The sequence below is a fragment of the Nipponia nippon genome, unplaced genomic scaffold, assembly GCF_047370975.1.
Source record: "Nipponia nippon isolate SJK-2023a ecotype South Korea unplaced genomic scaffold, ASM4737097v1 scaffold_1, whole genome shotgun sequence".
Lineage (NCBI taxonomy): Eukaryota > Metazoa > Chordata > Aves > Pelecaniformes > Threskiornithidae > Nipponia > Nipponia nippon.
In genome coordinates, this window is record NW_028262290.1 from 37,790,204 (window position 1) to 37,813,081 (window position 22,878).

General features: G+C 37.0%; 1 protein-coding gene across 1 annotated transcript in view; it reads left to right on the forward strand.

Annotated features, from left to right (window-relative positions):
• ARFGEF1 (ARF guanine nucleotide exchange factor 1) overlaps window positions 1–22,878 on the forward strand; it is a 100,146-nt gene that overhangs the window by 11,286 nt on the left and 65,982 nt on the right. Inside the window, exon 2 of the mRNA XM_087751845.1 lies at window positions 20,356–20,386. Within this exon, the coding sequence (XP_087607971.1) occupies window positions 20,356–20,386 (31 nt within the window). The remainder of the gene's footprint in view (window positions 1–20,355; window positions 20,387–22,878) is intronic.

Below are 22,878 nucleotides of genomic sequence, written 5' to 3' on the forward strand. Positions count from 1 at the left end.
CCTTTCAAATGACGATGTTTTTTGCAAAGGTGTGGTTTTATTGTGTGTAAAACTAACACACCTGTGCGTGCCTGGCAAGCAACCTTGCAGGTAATAGCAGTGCGTATAAGGTCTGAGTGGTACTATTGCTTGGACTGAGAGTGCAGCAGCTGGCATAAAATAACTTTTTTTTTTTTTCTGCAACTCAGGAAAGCTGGAAAATGCAGAGTCTTAACTCAGCTCACTTCATTTGGCTAAAGGACTTTGACGTCCGCAGGAATGCCATACTGAATCTTGTGCAGTGTATGGGAAAGTGGATAGGAATAAATTTACCCCTGTTTTCATTATCCTGAAATGGAACTTTATAACTGCTGTAAGTAAAATTGCTAGAATAAGACAGCTGCATTTGCATGCAAGTTTGAAAGCTGGATAAAGGCTGCCTAAGTGCCTGAGAAGTATGCTTAAAATTTTCTTCACCTGCAGTGAAATGAGACACTTAGATGTTTTCCACTTGTGATTTAAGACATGATACTTTATGTTGTGTAATTATGTGTGCATAATTGTGCATATAAATGGATCTCAAATGCTTAGAAATTTTGCCGTAAAGAGAAATACTTTTCGTTTTTAGAATTGTCTCTAACACTGTGGGGAAAATAGACTGTGATGGTTAGTGATGTTTGGAGGAGCCTTAGGTTTGTGTCTTGGATGCAGAAAGAAAGAGAAGAGGGGATAAGTTTGACTTCCATCCCTCAGTTGAGACAAAATTCTGCGTCGGAATTATTAACACTGTCTTTTACATTGAAGGTAAAGCAGCACTTGGGACATTCTTTCCTTGATCACCTCCTTTTCACATGAAAGCAGAAGCTGCTGTCTGTCTGCCTGGTTACTTTCCAGGCCTTTCAGTGATGAACTTGAGGCAGGTGGCATGGCACTAAGATGTTTCTTACCTCTACCCTTCGGGTGATAGTTTCTTTTATACTTCTGCGTAGGAGTTCACTTTAATAACACCCCTCACCTCCCCTTCCAATCTAAAAATCCCCCTCCCCCGCTGCTTTCTGAAACTGGACCAGAGGGAGGAGTGGGTCAGGGTGAAACACCCTCACAAGGAAAAGAAGGGTTTTAGATTTCTTTAAAAAAGAACTGTACACTGTAATGTTGAGGACCTTTTCAAAGAAAGTTAGAGATTCTTCTAGTATTTATTGCCAGTATCTATAAAACTTAAAGGATATGTGTAACTTCAGAGGTTTATTTTCATATACAGCTTGTACCTGTGGCAGTACATGCACTAAGGATTCATACTCCAACTTACGTAGAAGATTTCTACTTCTGTAGAGGTAGAAATGGCCAAAATAGTTTTATATACCAATGACTTAAATAAAAATAATAAAAAAGCCTTGAATAGCACAGATTAGATGTATTAGATGTAATCTAGTAGATGCCTGATGAGCAATAGCTGGTGGTGGAAGGTGTTTGCATTTGATCACAAATAGATTGCCTGGAAATAGCCACAGAGTTATGCTCTGGCTTCTGAAATATGAAGAAACTTCCATTATTTTGATAACAACAAATAGTTGAAAGGCCAAGTATCCTTTTATAAGAGAGGGTGATTTTGAAAGTTCTTTGACTAACTGTTGTAGTTCATAACACCATTTATTTAATCACGTGTCCTAAAATGCTCTTAAAGAACAAGTAGGAGGGGCACAATCTCAGTGCAGTAGAAAGTGTAAGTAATTACTGTTAAATAAAAACTGTGTGTCTATATATATATATACATACATGAAAACCATTTGTGTAGTCACTGCAGGTATACTTTTTCATTATAGTTTATTATGAACTCATGGATCCAGTAAATACCGAACTGAATACCTTAATTGTCTTGTTCTTCACAGCTTTGGTAAGCAATGGTAAAAGAAGCACTTCTTTGTAGGATGGTGTGCAGCCAGGTGGAGTTAACAATATTGTGCAGTGGTGACCTTTTTAAGTAAGTCTTCCAGTTGTCTTCTGATCAGCATCTGAGGAAAGAAAGAGTAGTTGTCAAATGAGTAGTTGTCTTAATTTAAGCAGTCTGAACTTTCAAAAATATTTCTTTTGGACGTAAGCAGAAGATAGGAGATGGAAAATAAGTTTCATTGCATTAATAAACTAATGCATATGTGCTGTACTGAAGGTGGCCACATTGGAGCTTTCAGAGTACTGTAATACTCATATCCTTACTTCTTGTGTTCATCTTAGTCTGAGCTGCTTCCTACATCAGAATCTAATGAAGAAATCAGGACTTTAACAGTGTGATCACTTTGAAAGCTTCATTTGAAAGATCTCACACCAGGACTTCTGACCTAAAGTTTGAGCTTTCTATTACAAATACAAATTTTTGTTTGAGTGAAAATTACAAAGTTGATGTGGTTGTAACATTTTGGGTGGGCATACCATAGACATAAAAATAAACTTAAGTCTGTACTTTTCTGTTATCCAATTTTTTTTTTTCCTCTGTCACATGTAGCTTGGTGAATTTTATAGACAGTCATTAAATTGTAGTCTCCTGGCTATCGTCTTGTATCTGGTAAAGATTATGATTTTCTTGTGATTCAGAGCTATGGCAGGAGGGAAGTGGCATAATGCTTTTTTAATTAGAAGGTTACCAGTAGTATAATTCATGTATAGACTTACAAGTGACCTTTAAAGTTTCAGTGCTTGAAATGGGTAAGAGTCTTGCAGTGTCACGTGTTTTACTTCTTGTTTTTTTCATCCCTACTTGCAAATTGCTTTTGAAGTTGCTGTAGTGACCAGGCTGTTTAATGGGAATATGGTTTTTGGTGTGTTGGTTTTTTGTTTTGTTTTGTTTTCGATTTATTTGCCATTTCTCAAGGTATCATGAACTTACAAGGATCTTGTGTTTAAGTCTGAAATAAAGCTTAGTAATTTCCAACTTCTAAATTACCTTTTAAACTACACATTTCCAAAAGGACAAAAAATAATTGCAGTCAGATATCTACAGCAAGGATGGAGGTTAAAAATAAAATGTAGATTTTCCCGTATTGCAAAGGAATCTTTTAATTTGATTCTAGGTGTTCTTAGAACTCCATACTGCCCAAGAGCTTATTGTCCTTGGTTGTATCTAGTCTTTGACAATTCACAGTACTGATTGCTTAAAAAAGGTATATGAAACTTCCTCATAGACATTGAAAACTTTATAGCAAATGATTGCCCCGTCATCAGGATGATAATCAAAAAGCATGAAGGTTCCCTTTTTGCAGGATGTGGGAAGGGTTACTATGTACATAGTTCGATCAGTTTTAACTCTGGATTTGGTTTTTAAAAAAAAAAGATTCTAGCAGTCAAAATAGACACATACTTTGAGATAAATATGCTCATATGCCTGGCTTAGAATAATCATCATCACATGCCATGATTTATTTTATTCCATGAGTCTGTTCTGTATGTGTATCACACCTACTTAATGTATTGTATGCTTTTGTTCGTGGAGGGGACAGCAGAGGCGTCACTGCTTCTCTTACCTCAAGTAAAGTGTTAAACTTGAGTGTCTTCAATGTGTGTAGTTGTATTTTGTAGTAGCTGGTTATACTTTAAAAAGTATGGAATAAGGATGCATCATCATTATTATGCATGTGTGCTTACTCCTGAAAAAATCTTTTAAGAAAAAATAAGAATGTTTGAAGGATCGCGTTACATGACAGAGCATTACTGAAGAGGTGGGTTGTGTGAAAAGTGGACGCGTAGCTTTTGTTCATACTGCCAAATGATCCAGAAACAAGACTGAGAAACATAATGATGGTCTTGTTCTGCAACGGCAGCCTGTCCCTGCCAGAATAAATACAAAGCATTAGTAAAACGTTTATTTCAGTCTTCAGTTGTCACCAACCAAGCAAACGAGCAAGTAGAACATAGTAGAAAATAACACAGAAGTCTCAAGAAATAGTTTCATCAGTAGGTATCTATGTCAAAACCAAATGCATGCTTGCTTATATGTGAATGCTGGAAGTCTAAAAATGGTCAGGTGAAATATTAGTGGTTTTAAAATGAGGATGCTGTCTTAACAGGCCAGGAATGGGGAAGGATAATGTGTAAAAAAGTCTTAATTCCGTAGCATTAATTATGTAGGTATGAGTGTTAAATTTGCTCTACTTTACAGAAAGCTTAGTCATGTTAGGTAAATAAATAAACTGCATTGACAGGTAACATTCAATTAAGATATATTGAGCAGCTCTTGAGTTCTTCTTGAGTGCTACCCAGGAATTGGTTTAAGGTATAACAACTGAAGAGCTGGTCTGTAATAGTGAGCATTCTCATCATTACATACTCAAACATACGCTAAAATATGCTCAAATTCAGCTTCGTAGTAGTAATGAAAAAGACTCATTAAAGCACAAGGGAGCAAAATGCTTGGAGCTAACGTGGTGATTCTTTGTCACGTGTTTTGTTAACAGTTAGAGTAGGTGTATACCGGCTATTGATAAAAGCTTATGAAAAGCCTGTGATAAAGTCGGTATGAACAAATAGCAAAGAAGAAAACACACCCATATCTGTATGGCTTCTAGATGATAATGGTATCACAGAAGAATTTGGGGAATATAAAGATACTGAAGGAGACCAAAATACATTATTTGCCTTGTTGTACGTGGAAGCTGAGGAAGTTTCCTATAGTGGAATTACAAAGAATGAGTCAGAAAAAAGTTCCCAATTTGAAGTTTAAACCAAAGTTCATATTAACTCATTAGGATTAAGAGTTTTTAAAGGTTCTCTTATCTGAAATTGCTGAACTGTTTACTAGAGCGTATAATGTTAAAATTTCATTGATTGCTAACAAAGGAACAGGAGGTACTGTATGTGAGTAGCGTCGGTCTTTTTGTTTGTTTTTTTTAAAAACAAAAAAGTGCCGAGGGTATAAGGGATGGAGGAAGCTTGAGAACTTTAGACTGGCAAGTCTGAACTGTAGGAAAGAGTAAAGTTGGTAGAGAACAGAATGGATGCCTGTGCTGTGGTGCAGGCTTTGCAGAGGGGAGACTTACGGTCACAAATATGTAAGGCGGAGTCAGTGAGTGTAGATAAGCATATGATAATCCAGTTTTACAGTAAACCTCAACCAGGTTGCTCACCCAAGGTTCCTGAAGGTATTGAGCTGTCAAGAAGTACATGTTCTGCTTTCCCAATGGAGAGGTATTTCAGTTCTGTGGAGGTTCATGGTGTTTTGGGGTGAATTGTGAGGTGACGAAGGCTTACAAAAGGAAATATTTAAAAGAGTGAAAACAACTTGTTAAAGTCCACAGTTGTAGCTAAACTGACCCACTTCTTGATAAAAGGGCAGAAGTTGAGTTTTGATAAATGCAAACTAATCCGTATGAATGGAAGAGGGGAAGCAGAGGAGGAAGCAGGTCTAAATTTCACATGCACAAACATGGGCTCTAAGTAAGACTTTTATCCGTTGAGGGGGAAAGAATTGGAGTTACTGTGAATGATTCCATCAAAATATTGATTCCTTTGTCAAAAAGACAAATACAGAGAAACAATAGAGAAAAAAAAATGAAGCTGTTACACCACTTTTTATAAAGATACCATGCATTCCATTTGTAGCTCTACTCTCTGCTGCCTCCCAAAGAGACAGTGGACTTAGAAATGATGCATTGCAAGTAAACCATGATGACTGAAAGTATGGAATGTCTTCCAGAAGAGATTAAGCAGACTACGCCTCTTGTTCCCTGGAGGGGAAAAAAAATGAGGAAGATGGACGTAAAAGAAGTTTGTAAGATTTTTAAGTGGCATAGACATGAAGAGAGAATAATTGATTGCAATTTCTTGTCATGCAGATCCGGAGATGCTGTAAAGAACTCGGCTTATGTCAAGTAAAGCAAAAAAATATTCTTTCCTGCAGCTTGTAATTACATTGATCCCAAGAGTTTAAATGGTTTAAAAAGTGATTAAATGAGAATTTAGCAAGGGTTGTCAAACCTGCAGGATCAGTCTTTGCACAGGAAGAGTGTAAGCTACAGATGGCTAGATGCTGGTAGGAGGGGACTATTGCAGCATTCTTGCCCTGCTTTTATGATCTGCATTTACTTAAGCATATGCTGTTGGCCGCTTGTGGAAGCAAAATACAGGCTAGATATCAAGGGTTTAAGAAAAAATTGCCATTCTTGTATCTGTCTGTCCAATACAGTCTGGTGTTTTTAGGTTTGATTTCTGGGTTTGTTCCCCAGTTCTCAAAGTTTACAGGGACTTGATTTAAAAATCTGAGATAGGGATGCTCCATTTTTGTTTGCATCTTTGGCCATTGATCTGCTTATGTATTTCATGAGACATTCATTGTCTGTGAAGCTTGATTAGTTTGCCTTTGTGCCTCTTGTTTGAAATTTATTTTCATTTAGTTCCATTATGTCTGCAGTCTGTGGTGAAATAGCTTTTGAGCTGGGTAGTGCAAAAGTTCAAAAATGTTTATGCTAAATTATCACGTTTTTTTAAATTTTATGTATTAAAATGCATGTTTTAACTAAATGGACTAGAGATACTGAATGCAAATCCCTGTCTTATGACATGAAATGATGATGAAAATACTGGTTTTCTGGGAATGGCATAATGAACTGAAGATACGCGAATTCTGGAATTAAACTTTGCATGTAGGTGTAAAAAGCTGTGTTGTATGTGAAGTAGGAAGAACAGAATGCTTGTGTAACACAGGGAGAGCTGAACTGCTGCAAAATATGCTGCAGCTTGATTTTCCAATTTATATTTGGTTAGGCCTTAAAAATTTGATTCATAAATAAGCCAAGTGCATAAGTGAAAATATAGTAGTAATTTTTCTTTGTTCAAGTTTCTGTCATAATTTATGTAAATACAGGGCTTTATGTTTACAACTGTAATACTGTTGTTAAAATATGAGAGTATTGGCGCTGAGGAAAAACTGAGAAACTGGCTTGGTGACTTAAATTCATGTTATATGTTACTTGTTCTTCTGTTACTAGGTTGTTGATTCTGTCATGGGAGCACAAACTCTTGAAACAGGACTCAGTTCAAAAGTAAAATGCCTAAGGTTAAAAGCTTCATATGCATCAAATCTCTCATAAACTCTCTGCTGGCTTTGGAGAATGCTTGGGCAGGTCCTGAAGCACAGCTCCTGGCTGGTCTCCTGCACAGCTTCCTCAGCTGCTGACAGCTTGCACTTACAAGAGGTTAGGTGGATAGCATGCATGAAAACACGCAGGTTGAAACATCTTAACGTCAAACCGAATCCTACCTTGAATGCGACATTTTGTGTTTCTAGATGTAGGTTCTATTGAATGTTTGGGATGCTTTCTCAGTTGTCAATGCAAACAACTAAAAATGTTAATTAAAATTTGAGTTACTCAGCTACTTAAGAGACTTGTTTCCGTTAAGCCTTTTATTTATCACATTGACTGCAAGTGAATGCTGAAGAGGCGTTCTTGTGTAACAGAAGTCTTTTGGAAACGTATGGAGTCAAGTCATAGAGAAGTCTAGATTGAACGGGACTTACGGAAATTATCTGTTGAAAGCAGGGCCTTAGATTAGATTGAGCACCCTGTCAAGCCGAAGCGTGAGTAATTCCAGCGGAGCAGACTCTTACCACTTCTCTGGGCAGCCTGTTCACTGTTTAGATATTACCAAAGGTAATAAATAGGCAGTGGCACATGAGACTGTGCAGAAATTTCTCTCTTACAGGGATGGATGTGGTGGAAGAATCCAGCAATTCTAACTGCAGAGGGGTTGAGATGATTTCTTACTATCAGGTCTTTGTTTTTTTGAGTTGGGCTTATCATGTTTGCCTACTTGGAACTTAAAGGTCAGACTTAAAGATGATCTTCAGAAAGAAGCTCATTGTGTCCTTTCAGATGAGTTACAAATTGCAGGATTTTGTTCTGGATATATTTAATTTCAGATATGCTTTTTCAGACAGATGGAAATGATTTGATTGAAACTGTTTTCCCTATTTCAAATGTAATTTTGTGTCTCCAAAATTTGTTTCTGTCATTTTTGTATTTTAGCAGAAACTCACACTATTCCAAGCAGAGTATGAGGGATGTGCTTGAGTTTCTGATCTTAAAAATGAGGGAAACTAACCTACTCTGTTGGGGGGAAGGGGTGTGGGGGGAAGCCCAGCTTGACATGAAGAGGCACAATGTGCATTACCACAGGCTTCCTTTCTTTGTAAGAAATGATGCTACACTTCTTTCATATCTGACAGTTTTCACCAGAAATATCATACATAATCAATTCTTTTATTTGCCTGTATTCGTGAGTTTCATTTTTAACTTAAAAATAAAGAAGAAGAATCTATGTTATGTTTGAGAAGATAGGAGTACTTTTCATATAAAGTTTATCAGGATGTGCGAAACAGTGGTAGAGGCTGGAAATGTATTAGTATTCTGATTGCAGTTTCAGTCATGACCTCATGACCTATCTTCCGATTCAAACTATCAGTTAAATGCATGTGGTGTTTCCTATGTTGTGCTGAGTTAGATCTTCCTCTTCAAGTTATAGATTAGATCTGGGGAGTAAAAATTGCATTATATCTGGAGATGGGGTATGTGTGCAGAGAGAGAGAGAGAGAGAAAAAAATATTTGGACAGATATACAGTCTTAAATTTCTACTTTGTACTATGGATCCAAAATAGCTATATTATATTCAGTGCTCAAAGGGAAAAATATGAAGACCTAGATCCAAGTTAATTTCTTAAAGGTTGCAGCAGAACAACTGAGGCCGCTTTTGACTTCTCTAAATTTCAGAGGGCAACGTATCAAGCTGCTGTGGCAAATGAAGAGTTATTGATGATTCATCATCTGTTGAACTAGGCAAACACATTTCACAATCTTAAAACAACCGAGCTACTGGTTTCCTTGTGGTTTTGAGGAAGCGTAAACCCACCATTCTCAGAGGGTGTCTGCAGTCCTGCTCTTCCATGCAGTACAAGCTACAGTTCTGCTGACTTAAGCAAATATTCACTCAAATGAACTAGTGAATATTTGAGAAAATTGATAGAGAGGAGGACTATTGAGAATTTCTGTCTGCCCTGATTTTTCACTCTGTTTTCTCTTTGATGAATATGCTGAGAAACTAATGTGTCCCAGCAGTTGAATCAGGTAAACAGTATGGGAGTAGGGGGCAAGTCCAGTTATCTTCCATGAACTATTCTAGAGGAACCGGAGGAGTAACATGCTATTTCAAACCATTAGATTCTATCATCCTTCAAGGCTTACCCTCCCCCCCCTTAAATTTGAAACCTAATTCAATGAGTAGATTCCTAACTCTTTCTAGTGGAGTTACAGGTGCTTGCAGGAACTCCACGCACATAGAGTGCTTTGTAATGTTGGGTTGCAATGACAGAGGGGGCGTAAATATAAAGTCTCACTTCTGTAAAGAATTATGCTGGTTATAATCCATATTTTATGGAATTTGTCATTGATAATTAGTTTTGTTTACCTTACTATGGGTTACATAGATGGCAGTTATGATTCTTGGCAATAATATTTGAAAAATCAATTATTGTGGCAGTAAAGCTGGGGCTTTTTTTGTCTCCAAAGACTTGTGATGCTTTTCTTAGTCCAGCATATTGGTATTTTCATGAGAGACAGTTGGTAACAACCTTTTTGTCTACTGATCTGTATACTGTATACCATTGCACTCGGTAAAATTGCTTTTTCTGTAAATTACAGTTATTCTGATCTGAATAATTGTAGTATATCCCTTGATCGGGCTTTTCTAGGAGGTCTGTCTTAATTTGGTTGTTTCTCTGTGGTGTTTTGTCCTCCCATATTCTTAACTAAAGAAATCAATGACCTCCCTCGACACGTTTTCATGTTTCCATGTTGAATTTAATTTTCTGTTCTTTCTGTGATTACAGTCTGTTATAGTTAACACCCCATATTTCCCCAGCAGTAGCAGTAATCCTGGCTAAAGCATTTGTTTTCTTCCCCATCCTACCCTTAGCCACATGGTAAAACTAGATGAAGGAACTGATCCATATTTTTTAAAAAAATGTTTTAAACTTTCAGTTAAAAACTTCAACTTTTACTTTCTTAGTCCAGTGTTACTTTTCAACAGGTAAGGTATCTCTGCAATTTTATAGCAGGCGTGCACAGACAGTTGTACCGGCATAATATAGATGATGCAGTCAGGAGAAAAGGGATATTAAGTATCAAAAAGATTTGTGCCATTTAACACATTGAACAACATTGTATGTTTTTCTTGCTGAGTTCTTTGTTCTTTCTTTGTTCTAAGTAGTAGTTGACTCATCTGTCTGCATAGGATATATATGCTGCTTACTTTCTTTAAGCAGCAAAACATACAAAAAAGCAATAAAAATATCTGAGTGAAGTTAGTTAACGCTGTTTTCAAAATATTGTGCTACCTGCCTCTTTATTTGGATAGCTGTTTCTGTGTTTATATGCTGGGGCTGAGGCCTCTAGAATCAGGATTTACACAACTCACAAGAATTTTAACATCAGACATGAGAAAGAAGGGTCAGAAAACACTATACGCATTGTGAATACGAAGAGGAATATACAGCTGCAGTCTTCCCCCCCCTTGCCTGATAAGGAAACGTTGTTGCCCTTGCAAAACTTACTTCATTACAAAAAATACTAATGCTTATGAAACATAGTGGGTAAACTTCATATGGTTGTGCGGTATATTTATTCCAGTGCACCTGTGGGCATCCACTGCAATGGGCACTTCTGTTCCAGCTCTTCCTTCCCGAAACACATGATACACATAAGGTGTGGCAACTCATGATCATGCAGCTCTACAGTGAGCTGAAATACCTCGCTTTTGAAACTTTGTGCCTTGGCAGTGATTGCGTAAGGAGTGTGTGAATAGGCACGAAGAGACACGTGGAATGAGAGGAACCACCTTTTTTGGTGGTCACCCTCAGCTGGATTGGATTAAAGCATATTGGAAAACTGTACCTCTAGGCAAGATCTTTTCTATAATCTGGTTAAGTGACTATCTATTTGGTAACCAACAAATTGCCTGTCTATTAATGCACCTTTTCAGCAACTTGTGCCACGAGTTCTGCACGTGAAACGAGTAGTGGGAGGAGGTATCAAAAAAGGCTGGAACAAAGTGTTTGAAAGGTATGCCTTGCTTGATTAACATGAATGTACATGGCTATCCTCTTCTTGTAAATGTGTTTAAAGGTGTAAATAAAAAGTCTATTTCCATTCTTTGGTTTTGATCTAAGTATAAGAAATTTCTTTAAGGAGTGAAGACACAAGTTTGGATACTGCTGGGAGTTTGCTGTAGAATTAATTAAGGATGAAGACCCATATAATATTGAGGGGAAGCAGAGGGATTTACTGCTGCAGATAATGAGCTTTTCAGCCACATGTTAGAATATAAATGCTACTAATAATGACTACAATTCAGTTATCCTTGGCAATGTGTGACCTATATGTGTGTCACCCCTCCTCTCTTTCCCAAGTAGTCAGTGAAGCAACTTGACAGTAGTCTCAACTTGGTTTAGCAAGGAGAAAGATTACTACAGAAAATCTAGTCATAAAACCACATTGGTTTGAAAGATTCTGAATTAATTTTAAGCAGAATGAGGCCACTAGAGTAGGTTCTTCTTCTGAGTAAATTTGACAGTGATTCTCGGTTTGAAAATGTCATACCTAATGAGCTGAAGGAGCAGGTAGTAAGGTTGGCTGAGTGGAGACAGGTTGTGCGTTCAACCTTCTGAATTTACACCAGCGTTGCATATTCCCAAATGATATTATGTTGTGAGCAGGGGTGGGGAGAAGCTGTAGCTCTGTATGAATGACTGTCTAAAAAGAAAATTAAGAATACGTGAGAAGATTGCTTCACAGACAAAAAGCCATGTAGTTATTGTCTTTTGAATTGCAGATGTAAAAGTAGAGAAATACTTCAGTAGGATTTGCTGCAAACCTTTAACATATCAGAAAATATGGCATGGGAAGTAAGAACATATTATGTTCCTTTTTTATATGAACACTCTCTTCAGAGGATCAGTGTCATCTAAAGTTGAAGCATCTGTACAAAGTTTGTATCTGTGGCTTTTGCTTTTTTACTTTGCATGTATGTACACACAAATACTTCTCTGCATGCTTCAAAGGTTACTATTCCATCTTTTTCTAAGCTAATGAGATATGACTTAGTATTTTATTTGATTAGAGGGTTTCAGGATTTTGCAGAGCACAACCAGGAGGATCTACACAGAATTTCATCAAGAGTTGTCAGGCTCAAAATATAACTGCTGTTTGGAACGCTGCTTCTTAAATAGTGTGATTAATCCGTGCTTCCTTAGTTACTCCTTCAATACGTGTAAACTTGAAGGTGCACCAGCATAATACATTGGAATGGAAAGCAAGTGGAAGTGTTCAAATACACTCTTAAGGTTGTTTTGTTTGTCTGTACAAGAATTATTTGTTATAATATAAATGCTATGTGAAGACCACAGCAGTGACTTTCTTAAGTCTGCACGGAGCTTTGGTGTTTTCTGTCCATGTGCCATTAGCTGTGTGAGCTGTAAGCTTGCAGGTAGAGGAAACTAAGTAGAATGAAAGGTTAATTGACCCCAGCACATAACAGCAGTTATAAGAACAGATGTGTAAACAAACTATAACTAAGGGTCTGTGCTAAAAGTCTGGGCAAAAGAAACACTCATGGTATTCTACAATGGGGAGAATGTACACAGGTGAAGTTCACACTTCGAAGCTCTATGTGCTTGTGCTTGCATCTGTATTTCTTCCAATCCTGTTTCTCTTTAGGTTAGCTTCCTGGATTAAAACAAAGAACAAAACTGCACCCCTAAAGGCCCAGTGTTGCTGTCAGCCTCTTCTTGGACTCCCACAAATAGGATTTTTTGTCCATCTTACAGTCACTGTGTTCAGGAGGATTTGAGGGAAGGGAGGAGAGATCTCTGTGCATCTTAGAAGGTATGATGGAGAAAGCTGTTCATAGGATTTACAGGAAGACACAGTGCTATGATATGCATCTTGGGAATTCCATTTAAGGAACAATTTCAGCTTTCATAGTGGATGTTTTCTTCTGCAGGCTACCTAAAATACTGATCATTTCAGTACTGTCTTCCTATAATGAATTTGCCTACACTATTACCAGTTTTAGGCAAGTCAAGCTGATTTGATAATCTAGGGGAATAACAGTATTGTACAGAATTGTTTAATTACTCTATGGTGATTTGAGATCCCAGTGAGGCTTCTTATAAAGCTTCCATTTTTTGTCTGTTTGCTATTTACATACACTGATACAGATTAACGTTGAAGATAGATGTATTAAAAGTTACTGAAAGTTAATTACACTGCTAGAATTAAAAAAGAAATGGGAGAGGAAAATACCATAATCTAAGTTTGCTAATTACTCTTCTCCATACATCATCAGCGTGAGAAAACATATTGAAACTGGAGTAATTCAGAGTTTAGAAGTAGTGAGGCAGAGGGTCTGCGAGAGCAAGAAGAGCGGTCAGCTGGAAGCCTGGAGAAAATTTCTATGCAGTGTGTGTGTGCTCGACACTGTTTGTCTCTTAGCAAATCCTCAGCTTTGCAGAAGAGCTGTAAGGGGTTTAGATGTTAGGAACAACATTTAGGTAAGAGCAAGTGCCAAATTTGCAGCATGTATTTTTACATAAACTTGCTGATTTTTCTTAGATGTCCTGACTTGGCAGAAGTTGCCCACAGAGATAATCTTTGGATCATCATTGTCTGAATGCAGTGGACCTTGAGTTGAAAATGGCTGTGTGTTTCTCCAGTTCTGTTGTTTGGATTCCTTAGACCTAATTATTTTAGTTTTTTTCTGAAGTCTGTTATTGACTTTTGGGTGTTAATACTTCCTTACTTTAGCTGAATAGGCAAGAGACTTTTTGACACTGCTTGAAGCTAATGGATAGCAGATATCAAGAAAAGAAACAAGTTTTGGATATTTATTTAAAAATATATTCTAATAACCCCTTTTGGGAGAAAACTTACTCAGCATGGTGTGCGTGGAATTTTGTCTCTTTGAGGGAGAGATTGGTTTTGGGGATGTGTTTTATTCCCGTCACGTTTATATGGCTTTGAACTGTGAGTTCACATTTGGTAAATTTTTTTAAATTAAACTATCACTATATACATAATAATCTTATTCATGTAGTTGGGAATATAGTTAATTAAAGTTCTCTTCAAATAAATATTGGATTTCTAGTTTTACATTACTTACAGTCCAGCTTGCTTTATCTTACAGTTTTAAATTGATGAGTACCTTTAGACTGCTAGGTCTTTGAGTGTTTCCGTATACCTTGATATGGAGAAGGACAGTTTCAGTATTGTTAATGATGAAAAATTTGGGTTTTTTAATCCCTTAATTGGCACAATATTTTGTATGATGTTGGAGGCAGTCACTAGAATACTTGGATGGAAGGAAGGAAGCAAGCCAAGTCAATTCAAGCAAAGCCTTTAATGTTCTAATAGGATTTCACTTTTTTTAAATATAGATATCGATATAATTTAAATTAATCTTCACTGCTCATTCCTTGGAACTCATCCACCTGCTTTGACTTGAAAGAATTGAATTCAAATTGCTTCCTTCTCACAGTAGTCTTCTATGGTATAAGTAGTGTGAGCTCCAAGCATTGACTTGTTCCCTTGGAGTGTTGCAGCCTGTGCTGCTTTGGCTGGTTCTACCTTCTGATTACCCAGGATGGTTACAATTCTTTAAAATGCAACTGCTTACTATCTTGAATTCATTATATATTTAATACCTTTTTTTTGTTGTAATATTATGATTTTTAGTCATCTGCATATGTTTTGGGCATTAAGAAGAGTTGGAAAATCCAATTTTTTTTCAATACTGAGTGGAAGAGTAGCTTCTTCTGCCTCTCCCCCAGTGAGCAGAGGAACGGGCGTATACATTTTGGATGTAATTTTTATTAGGTAATTTTTTTTTTCCAATAAAAATGCAGGATGTTTTCTGTTCCAATAGATTTACTTAGGCAAATAAACTTTAATTCTGATGTTTACACTGAATATTAGTCTTCAGATGTGCAGATCCTTGTAGAATTGAGACTTATGCGTGTGCTTCTCTGGCAGGCAACGTCAGTTGTTTGGAATACGGTATTGTGGGAATGTAGTATGCCCTTGTTTTTGAATACAATTCTGATGCAAGAATGAAAAAATATAATGTGAGATATGCATTAAATGCTTTTAAGTGTGTGGGTTTTTCCTAACATCATACTTTGTAGTAAACTTGTATGTTTCCATTTTATGGAAAATAGTTTGGCCTTTTCCCAATAGCAAGTTCCATAAGAATTCTTTTCCCTGTAGTCTAATGTACAACTTGTTGTTGAGCTGATACCGTAGAACTTAGCTCTGTGTACCATTCCTGAAGGTAACCGTTTAGTTATCCCTTACTTGATGAGAACGTTATCCTTGACTTCTACCAAAGTATAACCATAGAATATTTATACTTTACATGCTATTATGGCGTATTTAGGTAAGCAGAAGGAAATATTACCTAAAGGTAACCTAGAGGAGAGGGTCTGTTTCAGATGTAGGGGGATGTTGGCATAGGAACCAAGGGAATAATCCAGTCAAAAACAAATTTCAAATGGGAATTAGAGACACTCTTCAGTGTAGTTAAGGTTTAAATCATCCTTTGAATCGGATTAGTGGAGCAAACAGTGAATTAGCTCTAAGTTGGAGTTAGATCAGCATTATAGGCCAGTTAAGACAGTATTGTCCACAGCACCTGCTTGACCTACTTGGCCCATTTTGACCTCAATGCTTAGGCATTGTCATTACAGAGAGAGCTGTTAAATTTATAGTTGCAAATGAAATTAGCTGGTTATTAGGTGTTAAAGGGAGAAAAAGAAAGCTAGAAACTAGTTTGTTTTTTTCATCCTAGAAACTATGAGCCGTCTGAAGAGGGTAAGGAAAAGTGTTCAAATGACATGCTGAAATCGTGAATTAAAGTTGAAGGGTGAGAATGGAATTATGGATACCTGTTGTGGTAGTTTACCTCCAGCCGGCAGCTAAGCCCCATGCAGCCACTCAGTGGCTGCTATCGGGGAGAGAACTGGAAGGGTAAAAGTGCAAAAACTTTGGGTTGAGATAAAGACAGTTTAATAAGAAAATAAAGGGGGGGGGGCGTGGAGAACAAAAGAAAACAAAAAGAAGAAACACAAGTGATGCGAAAAAACGCAATAGCTCACCACCAGGCAACTGATGCTCAGCCAGTCCCCAGGCAATTGCAGGTAAACTCCCCTCTTTCCCCCCAGGTTTTTATTGCTGAGCATGACACCATATGGTATGGAATATCCCTTTGGTCAGCTGGGATCAGCTGTCCCAGCTGTGTCCCTTCCCAACTTCTTGTGCACCCCCAGCCTCCTCGCTGGCAGGGCAGCGTGAGAAGCAGGAAAAGGCCTTGACTCTGTGTAAGCACTGCTCAGCAATAACGAAAATATCTCTGTATTATCAACACTGTTTTCATCACAAATCTGAAACACAGTGACATACAAGCTACCGTGCAGAAAATTAGCTCTATCCCAGCCTAAACAGTATACCTGTATAACAAAAGTCTTAGACCTTTTCAGAGATTTCTTTGAAATGATGATGGTCTGTACAAGTGTAGATGAAGTGGAAAATTATGTTGAAACTGATGTACATGACTCATTTTACCTGTTTTGTAAAACAGTTGATGCATACCATTGTAAACTGCAAAATAATGCATCTCTCTGATCAGCTCTATCTTCTGTGTGCAAAAGCCACACATATTTCCATTAATTCTGTGATACAGCTCTATAAAGAGGTCTTCTTATGGATCCATGTATGAAAGCGAGAGTTCAGAAAGGATTTATTTTGTTATTTCTGCCACACTTTATTTAAGAGTACAAAATATAATCCAATTAATTCCAGTTTAGGACACTAAGTGCTGTAGAACTATTTGAGCTATTTTCCACAGTAATTCTGTGTTTACATCCCAGATAATGCAGAGAAAGACTCTGGAAGCTATAGTCCTTTTCTGCAGTCTTCTTGTCCTGTTCCAGCATCTTACATCCTCTCTTACTTTTCCTTCCCAAAATGAATGGTGATGGTGAGATAGTACGCTTTTCCAGCTCTGGGATCCTCTCCTTTGTGGTTTTGGGTGTGTGTTTTGGAGAGGGGGAGAGCAAAACAAGGAAGCATCCATATGTTTTTAAGCCTGGCTTCATCTCCCTTTTCTAGCTAATCTTTAGTTTTGCAGGGATTACTTTTTTTCCCCATTTGAAAGAACGTATCAATCAGTGTTTTGGTTCATCTGTCATTAACAGATTATTTATCTAGCATGAGAATTGTTAGTTACCTTTATTATAATCTGGTTTTCTGCTGATAATGCGCCTTGAATTTTTCTGTGCTTCCTACTGGACGTGGTTGTTACATGACGATGAAATTGTACTGCGATTAACTTGTGTTTTGGCGTGGAGAGCAGAGGGAGCAATCAGACAGTAAAGGAAAATAGGTTTTCTCTGTTCTCAAGGGTAAAAGTAAAGTTTAAGTTTGCTGCCTAACTCACTCATAGTAATGGTGTCGTACTATCTGCTTATCTGCCATTTAAAATATTTTAGTCTCCTAAAATATTGATGTCGGCTGCTGTAAGAATCTTTCTTTTTATTTAACAAAGGTTATAAAATCTATACTTTCACATTAATAGACTGATGCAGTGCTGCTTGAAATGGTAGTAACATTTAATTAGATTGACACTTGCATAAGCTTTTTCCTTGTAATTGTAGTATACTTCCTTCAATTACAAAAATTTCCACTTTCTGATATGAATTGTTGTGTCCTATTCTGAAGACAATCTCTTGTAGTATTTTAAGAAAGAATAGTGATGATTTGTTAGAATATCAGCAGTGCTGATATGAGGGGTCTAAGCAGCTCGATTGGGTTTTTTTATTGTTTTGGTAATCTTTGCCAGTCCTGTTAGAGTTTACAAGGCAGAGAATACATTCGGAGATCATCTGATGTAGTATCAAGATGACAGCTAGCTGGGTTTCATACATTCTTTTAGTTCAGGAGTAAAACGAGTTAGTGCAAAGCGGAACTGCTGTTTCTGATCGTTCTTTTCTTGAATGTTATTTTATGTTTGTCTGTTTGCCAGGGACTGTCTTTGTTCATGCAGCGCTTTCAGCTCAAGAAATTTGCTTAAACATACAGTTTAACCACAGTTTTGGAACCTGTAAAGTTGACTAGGGTGTCTGAACACTCACCTACTGTCACATCTGCTTTAAGTAGGGCCGGAAGAATATTTGCGCTTAGGATGTGTGCTGTCTTTTACTGGAAGAATACTGTTGTTCATGGAGAAAGGGAGAGGGTGGGGAGCTGAGAATTGGCTTACTTGTACTTCCTTAAGCAATTTGCACACTAATTCCATACTCACAACTGTTTCTGTTCTGAACAATGAACTGGTACCACTATAATTTGCACCTTCCCTAGGGGGGGAGTGGTTGCCCTCTGGGGGTTAGCGTCCCAGTGGCGTGATGCAGGCTGAGAAGGGCAACTAGAATTGGACATGAAGTGGAGCTTCGCATTCTGTTATTTTATTTATAGCAATAGTCTGAAATCATTCTTTTTCTAGATTTGTTTGTTGTTGTTTTATTTTCCCCTAGCCAAAGTATAAAATAACTTGTAAATGCACAAATCTCTATGTTGTCAATAGAGTAGTTGACTCCTGTACCTAAGTGATCTTAAGTAAAACTGTTAAATAAACAGGTTTGTTTCAGGTCATTAAAATCTGATAAAATTGTAAACTGAAATTTGTGTTTATAACAAGTTGACGTTGATCTTGACATTATCTTGAATTGAAATATCATCTTTCTTCATATTAAATGCCATGAAATGGGTTATAATCTTTAATTATAATTTAAATATAAAACAGTAGAAATGTTTGTTAACATGACTCAGGTTCAAATTTTATAACTAAGTAGTTTCTGAATTTGTGTGTTAATCACTTAAAATAAGAACCTAATATATATAAAAAAGATTTAAAGGAGTCACTCAGACTAATTCAAGTTCAGTAAGACACGATTTCTACTTTTGTGTTGGGTGTCTGCCCCCCACTTTTTTAAAAAAAAAAAAAAACCAAAAAACAACCCACTACTCCTAACACCTTGTGTCATTTTACAGGCAAAATTTGTTAATATTTCATTGCCATTATTAATGGGATTACTATCTAAGCAGAACATTAGGACTCGCTTAGTTTCTGTAGTCTACTATGTTTCATTCTGTGTTCAAAATACTTGGCTATTGGGGGAGAATCTGCTCAGTTTTGTCACTTTAGTCGGAAACTTTGAACTCGGAAGCCATTCTGCAGTTGTATCTGTTGGTTGGTACTGTTGTTTGTTGGACAGACTTCAGAGCATCTCGGGGAGGAGAGTTCCTGGGTGTGAATGCTAAGGTGGGAGGTAAAATAATGAAGGGTATGAAGATGCTGGAAAGGATAGGACACAGATGAAGTGTGCTTTTGCTGCATGGGAGCTTAGTTAGAAATATTAATTTTTTTTTTTTTTTTGGTCAGAATCGATCCATACCACTAGTTTAAAGCTTATACACAAAAATCAAAGTGAAGTGGTGGTTTTAGTTGATTGTGGTTTTGCATGTTTGAGCAGGACTTGACATTAGAATGGATTGCCTGAGATTGTTTCTTAATATATATATATATAAATATATATATGTATTCATACTTGATTCCGTACATTTTATTTCAAGAACGTATTCCTACAACATTGGAAATCCTAGTTGTTATGGAATTTCCTGTGATTTACGTGTGCTAAGTAACTCGAGAATACAGACAAAAGTACTCCTAAAATTGAAGATGTTTCCTAAAGTTAGTTTTAGTAATTTAAAATTACTTTAAAAATGTATTGTAAAAAATTACTTAGAATGTCTTGTCAACAGCATTAAACTATTAGTTCTTCTGTTCTAATATCTTTTAAAATAGTATGAAATAGGGGCACTACAGATGTTTTCTTCCTCCCCTCTAGTCATTACTGTGGTGTCTAATTTAATAATATTTGCATTTTCCTCATTATTTCTGTATACATGAGCTGTGAAAAGAGCTTGCCAGTATCTTGGCAGAAACATTCTAGGGATGTGGTTTTTAGCTGGCATGACTGGATGCAAATTTAAGTATTAAGTTTCGAATATATATTGGTAAAGTAATTTTGGTACAGTTTGCAAGCAATGCAGGTGAAGAGTAGAAGCTCTTATGAAACTGCTTATAAACATGTATTTTCTGTTTTAAATTAATCCTGATTTCAAATGTTTGCCTAAATAGTTTTGCTTTCCAACCATTTTCAGTTATTTTATTTTATATTTGTGGTTATGATACCATTTCCATAACTGTGCCTTTGTTTCATTTTACAGAGGAAATAAAGGCTGAAACAGAAAAGCAAAGGTATGTGATAGTTTATCGTATTGAGCAATAGTGCTTTTAACTTCTTAAAATGTGTACCATACTTATTCTGCATTGGGAGTACGGGCTCTCTCTGAAAAGCATTTTCAATGTATTTTGTAAGGTTGGTGGTATCTGGAAACGTGCTAAAGATACTGCCTCTGTGACTGGCTGTTATGGTGCAAGGCATGGGGCCTGGGGGTAGCAGCAGAAGATAGTTTAGAGGGAGCAGGCTGATATTGCTTTGCCAGGGAGGGTAGGAATGGGGATCAAGATTAGAAAAGGTCATTGTGGGTGACACAGAAAGTAAGTATTGGTGGAGGGGCCTGAGCTTAAAAGGCTCTTGAAGTGGGTTCAGAGGAGGGGGAAGAGCCTGGAATGCAAATAAAAGACTTGAACTGTGAGTGAGCCAGGGGAGGAGGTTGGGGTGAGGAAGTGGGAATGGGTGGAGAAAACTAGTGTAATTTGGAAAGACAGTGTCTGGAAAGGACATTGTTAGGGAATAGGTGTAGATTTCTGGAGGCAATTCCTCTACAAGTGAAGGTAGAAGCCAAAATTGACATTGAGCACTCCTCCGCTATCAACAAGTACATTTTTAAGTATTGGTAAACTGTGGAATCCATTATTAGTATTTAATTACAATGTTCCACAGGATCTTCTTCCTCATTCAGTGTACGTTGCTAACCATGAGTCAGGGCTGTGTGGTGAAGACTGTTTATACCCCTTGTTGAAAGAATCGAATCAGTGGGTGAAACTGATGATGAAAGTGCTCTTATGGCTTAAGCAGATGAGTGCTACTTGGGGACCTGCATTCTGCCCTGTAACTGAATTTCTGGTTTAGGCAAATCATTTAAACCACAGCTGTCAAAACTGGCTGCTAATGATTTCTGCTTTGTCTCCTGGGTGTTTGAGCTGAAATCTACAAGTTTTGGTTTGGAAAATGTAAGCGCTTCTAGCTGGAAAGGAAGCCAATGGGAACTTTATTTCAGAAGATGTAAAGGACAATTTAATATCAAATATTCTGAACAATTTAGTCTTACAGCTTATAAAATTGGGCACGTAAAAATTAGTGGATGCATCTGATTAAGTCACTGTGCTTCAGTTTCCACCAGCAAAATAAAGTCAATGCCATCAGCTTATAGTAAGGTTGTAAAAAATAAACTTAGTATTTGTGTAGTGTTAAGAAAATGTTGCACCAAGCACCACAAGACAGTCTCAGACAGAAAGTAGTAATGTGGTTTTATAACAGATTTTACTTACAGTAGTATAAATAAAGCACAAGTCCACATTGTGAGGCATCATAAGAAAAAAATGCTTAACATTAAGTATTCAGTGAACAATATTTGTTCTGGGCACTGAATAAGGAAAAGTAATATCTGATTCTATAGTTAAATACCATGCTACAACTAACGAGAGTGCTGAATTATAATGATTTATACAAGCGTGGTTCAGCCATTTCTGAACTTTGGGTGTGTAAATTCTGTCCTATTAATATCTGAAGTTGTGATTTTTTGGGGTATAATATGTATGTCTTACCTGCCTAGGTACATTTTCTAAATAGATTTTGATTCCTTTTCTTCAGTGCTGTCTTTATTTTGACAGTAGCCTTTTGCTGCGATGAAGGCATTGCTGGACTTGGTAACTGTGAATGTATTTGCCCTCAAGTCAAATTTTTTAGATGCAGTAGAAAATACTGTTTTTCTAGGCCTTAGAATAGAGAAACCTCTTAGTTTATCAAATTATTTTCAGCTTCTTATTTCTGTAATTGAGATTTGAATATCCTAACAAGGTACTTTTAATGATAATTCTTTACATTTTTCCAGTCCCTGTTCAAGGAAACTGATCTCACAGTTAAGCTCGAAAGCATTGAAAAATAGATCATTTCCACCTCCCAGAAATTTTGCATCGAAAATGGCTTCTTTTGTTTTGTTGTTTGTTTGTTTTTTAAAGAGAACTGGTGTTTGGTAGTGGGGCAGAGGGGAGTGGCATAGAGAAGGACAGGCTGATTTATGTAACCGTTACACAGCAAATGCTGCCAAAATAATTTTTTAAATTCACTGTTTGATACATACCTTAGCCTGTTTCTATGGCTGATATGTAAATACCAGCACATGTCATAATTCCCATGCTTGGTAGGTTCCTTGATGGAAGACTTTCGTTAGGGACAGTTTCTGGTTTCACAGTCTACTGGGAAAAAAAAAAAACAAACCAACAGCTGAAGTAATTTCTTTGCTGACATTAAGAAGAAAAGACCTTTTGGGTTTCTCTTCTCCCCTCTCCCTGCTATCCCCTTCCCCTCCATCATCAGCAAGGTGATGAGCTTATTGAGCTATCTTTCCAGAGGCAAATGGAGCATCATCTTCCATATTTATTATTTGGGGCATTTTTTAATAGCTTTCAGTTAAGAGAAGCTTCAGGCTTCTGCAATTGTTTGCTGTGGCATGAGTTCTTCGTTTTTGGAATCTCATCATGGCCTGCTCCTGCTTTCTGAAAAA